This window comes from Glycine max, chromosome 4 (genome assembly GCF_000004515.6).
Source record: "Glycine max cultivar Williams 82 chromosome 4, Glycine_max_v4.0, whole genome shotgun sequence".
Classification (NCBI taxonomy): Eukaryota; Viridiplantae; Streptophyta; class Magnoliopsida; order Fabales; family Fabaceae; genus Glycine; species Glycine max.
In genome coordinates this window covers 42,976,308-42,983,168 of record NC_016091.4, presented here as the reverse complement: position 1 = coordinate 42,983,168, position 6,861 = coordinate 42,976,308, and the positions used below count along the sequence as shown (strand labels likewise).

At 39.1% G+C, this 6,861-nt stretch overlaps 1 protein-coding gene across 2 annotated transcripts; it reads left to right on the top strand.

The window, feature by feature from the left end:
* The first annotated feature begins 382 nt into the window (after positions 1–382).
* Positions 383–5,888, top strand: LOC100778310 (TORTIFOLIA1-like protein 3). 2 transcript variants are annotated; one of them, XM_006578538.4, is made up of 5 exons: positions 383–1,597; positions 1,930–2,038; positions 2,294–2,844; positions 3,073–3,490; positions 5,505–5,888. In XM_006578538.4, the coding sequence occupies exons 1-4, from the start codon at positions 800–802 to the stop codon at positions 3,481–3,483; spliced, it is 1,869 nt and encodes a 622-aa protein (XP_006578601.1). In that variant the 5' UTR covers positions 383–799; the 3' UTR covers positions 3,484–3,490; positions 5,505–5,888. The 2 variants fall into 2 exon arrangements, with proteins under 2 accessions (XP_006578601.1, XP_003523054.1); XM_003523006.5 differs by having other exon boundaries at positions 5,502–5,888.
* The last annotated feature ends 973 nt before the right edge of the window (positions 5,889–6,861 follow it).

Sequence of the window (6,861 nt, the reverse complement as noted above, 5' to 3'; positions counted from 1 at the left end):
AATTAATTTCAAACTTGTGAATTAAAATGTAAACAATAATAACTAAAAAAATTACTTTAAAATTATAAAATTAAAAATTACACATAATAAAATTACAGCAACCAATTCATTAATTAAACCTTTAATTTTAATCACTTGTCTCAACCCAATTTTGCATTAATTATCTACTTTAGACTCACTAAAGTAATAGTACTCCCATGCTGCCATTTTTCCCAATCCCATGATCCCTAGGACATTTACTTACTCCCACTCATATTTACTCCTTTTATGGTGTTGGGTCGCTACCACTGTTAGCAGTTAAGAAGCCATATATACGCGTGGCATCATTTAGAAACTTCCCTTAAAAGTTAAAACCCAACTTCCTCCAACCCCAGTTTAGCCACAAACAAACCACATACTCCTTTTTTAGGAATAAAACACGATCACGATAGTAGTATCACTACATAATTGTTACATTTTAGTAAAAAAAAAATAAAAATTCTTCAATAGTATCCCTTACTCTTCATACATCTTCTTAACTTAGAGTAGTTTTAACTTAAAATCAAAAAAGAAAGAAAAAAAAGAGAGAAACGGCAATTCTGTTGTCGTTTTAGCTGTACAGACGCAAACCTCGAGAAAACGACACGTCGTTCTCCTTCCCCCCATAATGATTGCGGTTTCCCAGTGTGGCAGTTAAAAAGCCCAGAGGGCGTTGTCTCATTGAATGTGCGTCCATACCGCGAAACCAACCGCTCACCGTCGCTCCGGCAATGTGGCCGGAAATCCAATAATCTCCGCCGTTTGACTTCTACCTCCGACAATGCCTCGCGCCACAACAACCCAATCGCAGAACATAAAGCAGAGGGTACTCACGTGCCTAACAAAGCTCTCAGATCGCGACACACAAGTCGCAGGAGCCAACGAGCTCGAGTCCATCGCGCGCACCCTGGACCCGCACTCTGTTCCAGTCTTCCTCTCGTGCATCCACTCCACCGACGCCTCCGACAAAACCCCCGTTCGCAAGCAATGCGTGCACCTCGTGGCCACGCTCTCCCACGCCCACGGCGACGCGCTCTCCCCCTTCCTCTCCAAAATCCTCGCCTGCCTTGTCCGCCGCCTCCGCGACCCGGACTCCTCGATCCGGGCCGCGTGCGCCGACTCCGTCGGCGCACTCTCGGCGCGCGTCACGAGGCAACCGTTCGCCGCGGCGTTCCTGAAGCCGCTGGCGGAGGCGCTGTTCACTGAGCAGGACCCGAGCTCGCAGGCTGGAGCCGCTCTCTGTCTGGCCTCCGCGATTGAAGCGGCTCCGGATCCGGACCCGGCCAGGCTGGCCAGGTTGCTCCCGAGGCTCGAGAGGCTGATCAAGAGCAAGGTGTTTAGGGCCAAGCCAGCGCTGCTGGCGCTCGTTGGAAGCGTTGTCGAGGCGCGCGGCGCGACGAGCGGCGCCGCGTTGAGGAGTTTGGTTCCTTGTCTTCTGGAGGCGCTGGGGAGTGAGGACTGGGCCACTAGGAAGGGCGCGGCGGAGGCGTTGAAGAAGCTCGCGAGCGTGGAGAGGGACCTCTTGGCGGAGTTCAAGGGTGGATGCTTGAAAGTGTTTGAAGATCGCCGATTTGATAAGGTGTTTAGAAGATTTTACTGGTTTGCTTCTTTTGTTCTTTGTCTATTTATGGTAAAATTTGGAAAGGAGGTTTTAAATAGAAGTTGTGTTTAGCAACTAGCACGTGGATCAACTGCCGCGAAGTTATTTCAGTTTAATTATTACCGAGCTTGATTAGGATTCCCTCTGGTGAAAGATACCTGATGAAAAAGATTAAGTTGTGTTTTTGTTTGTGTTGCGGTTACTGAAATTGTGAGCAAATGTGGTAGCAATTGTGGTGATGATTTCGCGATATTGTGTGTTCTGGAACATTGTTTAGAAGTGAATTGAGTTTGTGTCTTGTTTGTGTATAGGTAAAGTTGGTTCGGGAGGTTATGAATCAGATGTTGGAGGCATGGAAGCATATTCCTGATGTTTCAGATGAGTTCTCTCCACCTCCTCAATTGCAGTTGTCTTCAAAAGGTATTGATCTATCTATATCTAGTGTTTGTTTGTATTTGTTGCCACTGTGAGTCTGTGATCGAAAAGTGTCAGATCACTTTTTGAGAATTGAATTATGAAACTCTGATCGAGTTGTTTTTCCTGTATAGTTTTGAAAAGGAAATATGGTAAATAAAGGTTGTGGTTGTTGTAGGGTTACTTGATCTAAAGGATTTTTTTCTACATTTTTTTTGTGGTCATAGATTGTTGTTGTCATGGGTTGTCTTTTTGATTCAGAGAATGCAAGTGATGGGCGCTATCCTCCTGTCTCTCAAAATTCATGCAGTCCAGGTTCTGTAATGAGTAAATTGAGGAAGAAATCGAGCCCAGCTAGCAAATCAACTCCACCAGATAGATCTGCTGTTAGGAATGCAAAAAAGAGTGCATTAAGTGGCGATAGGATGGGTTCAGGTGTTTTGCAGAAACTGAACCATAACCATTGGGATGTTCGAATTGCTGTGTCAAATGTTCCTGATCGTGGTGAACGCCGGCAGAAGGATGAAGATGTTTTGGAAAGAAGCAAAAAGGATAAAAGCAGATTTTTTAAGCAGGAAACAAAACGGGCTCTATTTGATAAAAATTCTGATGACAAGATGCATAAATCTGGTGGGTCCAAAGCTGGATCTCGTGTGGTTCCTTGTTCTGAAGAGAGTCAAGACTCAGGTCCTGTCTGTAATGTAACTAAGGATCTCCATAGGAATGACAAAGAGAGTGAAGAATTATCTTTGATTCGTGCTCAATTAGTTCAAATTGAAAAGCAGCAGTCAAGTCTGCTTGATCTTGTACAGGTTTGTTCCATATGCTTAAAAACACTTTATCCCAGTCAGTTTTTAAATCTGTTTAGCTCAACTTAAGTTAGTTTGCAATATTTTTGAAAAGAATGCTTACTGGTTATTGGTTAATATCCATGCTGTGTTTAAAATTCTTCCTTTTTTGTATGTGTACATATATGTAGAGTATGCCAACTCTCGAATGATGGGCATGTCTGACAATATCCACCATATATTTTTTTGCAGAAATTCATGGGGAACTCTGAAAATGGAATGCATACTTTAGAGACTCGTGTGCATGGCCTGGAGTTAGCATTGGATGAGATCTCTTATGATTTGGCTGTATCAAGTGGAAGGATATCTAAATCTGATGCTCCTAAGAATACTTGTTGCCTGCTACCTGGTGCTGAATTTTTAAGCACCAAATTCTGGAAGAAAACACAGGGCCGGTATTCATCGTACCGATTCTCTAGAACTGGTAGCACTCCATTACTAGCTTCCAGTCATTACAGAGCTAACAGGAATGCCAAATCTAATAGGTTGGCAAGCCATAGATTTAGGGTCCATGGTGATGGAAGCTTCATGACTAATCCTCTGGCAGAGATTAAAATTAATTCAAGGGAGATTTCAGGCTCTGCAAGATCAGAGCTAGCTTGAAAAGCAGGTTTGCTTTCTAAAATCAGTAGTTTATAACCCCCATCTATTAGGCACAGTGACCTTATGGGTGTTGGGGAATACTACATCCCTTATTCACGTGCTTGCATAAATCGTAATAAGAAAAGGAATCACACAAACATCCATAAAGTTTAGCTTGGTTTGGCCCAATACACTTGGGTCCATGGATGAGAAGTCAAATTTACTACTAAAACAAGATTACGAGATAATGTTTGCAAGGAACTTTCAATTTCCTTAATGTACAGCTATATGCCTATATCATTTCCTCAATACAATCATCCCCTCCTTATCCTTACATCTCAACAACCTTGTGAAGGTCTAGCCGTTAAATTTTTTTTATTAGGCAATATCATATTCTCATTTTCATGCCTCAGATAATTTCCTTATACAGCATAACACAAGAATTTGATTGACTTGTTACTTCCTTTAGAACTTGCACGCCAAATTTAGAGGGAAACATGGCCAATATTCATCTTCCTGACTCTCTATCTGGTGGTGGCACACCATAACTACATGTCATTCACTATAGATGGCAGGAATGCTGAAACTAAGCACACAAGCTTCATCACTAAATCTCAGATCAATACTAATTCAAGTGGGATTTCATTCCTTTCGAGGACAGAACCTATTTAAAAAGTAGGTTTGCTTACTTCATATAGCAATCTATATGGCTTGGTATTGGGAAATATCACAATTCATATGTCAGGAATCTTTGTCACCTAGAGAAAATTGAGAAAGATTTTCTAAGAAAATAGTAGAGAATAGAGAGTAGAGAGTTGGGGAACAGAGATAATAGGCTCTGTATTACTGCAACCAAAACTACAAAGGGTTTACAAAGGAGCACTCTCCTTTCACACCAGGATGATTCCTTGTCACAACAATGTAAACTGCTCAATACCCCTAACCAACCTTGAAAGGCTTATTTATCCTTTCTCTCTCTAACTGTCCTAACAATATTCTGTTAAGACTCCCTCCTATCTACTATTAACAGTTCTATTAGTGGGCCTTTTGGCCTTTCTTCCTCCTATGAAACACTAGGAATGGTTTTGGGCCAATCTGTGGTTGGTTTTGATCCTCTTTCCTAACATCATATCTCTATATTCACATGCTTACTATAGTAATTAAGGAAAAGCATCTCAAGAGATATGTGAAACTCTAAGGGTGTGTTTGGTTTGTATTTTCATTTTCTGTTTTTATTTTCTGAAAACTGTTTTCATTTTCAAAAGATTAGAATTCTGAAAACATGTTTGGTTTGACTTCTTGTTTTCTACTTTCAAGAAATAAAAACACTGAAAATGCGTTTTCAAAAGAAAATGTATTTTTAGATTTGCTTAAAATTACATTCTTTGCCACCGCGTTTTCATTTTATCCAAAATGAGATTCATGGTTTCAACTGAAAACAAGATTTTATTGTTTTCTGTTTTTGGTTCGTTTGGAAAAATATTTTCACTGAAAATGTTTTCAAAAATCCAACCAAACGCATTTCCACCACCATTTTTTATTTCCAGTGAAAATGAAAACAGAAAACAGTCAAACCAAACACCCCCTAAATTTCCTCTATCACAGTACTCTCTTCTTGTTATTCTTCTCAAAACCTTGTGAAGTGGTAGCTTTGGATCTCTTATAAGAGATTCTTTCTTGCCTTCTTGTAATGATGCCTCGAATAATTCAATGCAATGATAGCGCATAGTAATTTGCTTGAATATCTTTACACCCTTTATATTAATTGAAGTCTCTTCTAATTTCTTATTAGAAGCAAATCTCTCAATTTTCCCACATATCATCAGATATTTTAATAATTATAATGTTTGAGTCTACTTATAAATAGGAAACTATCAATAACAATATTTAAATAATTTTTTTTAATTTACCAAAAAATATTGCAATATTTGAGATTAGTGAAACTGACGAATACAACCCGTTTGCTTTTTCCCTTGTGTTCTAGTTACTCTGTTCTACATCTAATGCTAACTGCCTCTTTATCTTTTCTTACTTTATAGCAGATGAAAGTTTCATCTTCTGGTTATCAACTTGCTTGGTGGAAAAATCCCTCTTCCGGAGAAGTTTGAAAATGATGTAATCAGAATATATACTTTTTATGCCATGAAATATCGTATATTTGGAAAATACCCAGTAGTACTCTACTCTCTTGGAAGAAGGAGAAGCCGGCTATCATACATTCGTGGTCATGTTCAGAATTTTATCCGTTATGCTAAGGTGATTGTAGGGAAGGAGCATATTGGAGTGAGTTTAGGGCTAAATATTACTAATTTCAGTAGAGGGTGAATCTGTACATAGGAGAAACAATGTAACAGGCTGCTTACTTTGTGTTTGGAAATACGTTTGGAAGGACAATAAATCACATCAAATGGGTTAAAGATGCAAAATCTACAACTAGAAAACTTCAATCCGGATGTGTAAAATTGCATCATGTATGGCTGCAAACGCATGATCTGCTGATGATTAAGGGCATGTTTGTTTCTCTATTGCATCAGGTCCAATCTGCATCACATAGAAGCTAATACTAGTAGCTTTTGCATGTTAGATGTGCTTTCACAGATAAAGATGCAAAATCTACAACTAGAAAACTTCAATCCGGATGTGTAAAATTGCATCATGTGTGGCTGCAAACCCATGATCTGCTGATGATTAAGGGCATGTTTGTTTCTTCATTGCATCGGGTCCAATCTGCATCACATAGAAGCTAATACAAGTAGCTTTTGCATGTTAGATGTGGTTTCGCAGATAAAGATGCAAACTCTATAACTAGAAAACTTAAATCCAGATGTGTAAAATTGCATCATGTATGGCTGCAAACCCATGATCTGCTGATGATCAAGGGCATGCTTGTTTCTCCATTGCATCAGGTCCAATCTGCATCGCATAGAAGCTAATACAAGTAAAAACATGTTTCCAATCCTTGCATATTATGTGCAAGTGAGACAGAAATGTTGATCGTATTGGTCTAATGTGTAAGCTGAGGTTTTTTTTACCCATTAGGGATATTTTTATATATTTATTACTAAAATCATATAGATTTATGAACCCAAGAAAGAGGCTAAAATGAACCCCCTAAAAATGGTACAGTTGAAATATTTTCTAAAATAGAGTAAATCAAGACTTCTAAAGTGAAGTAGTAACGCGACTCAATACTTATTATTAAAATCGTAAGAATGATCAGACCACAACTTTATTTTTCATTTTTATAAATTATGAGGTCATCCACGACTCCCTTTTGTTTTTCCATCACCACTTCATGTATAGATATTGGATGGATATCTACGAGTGAAAAAAAATATGATTTTCAAATGCAAAAGGCCTCCTTCTAACCAAAGGAAAACGCATTTTCTCTTCCCTTCT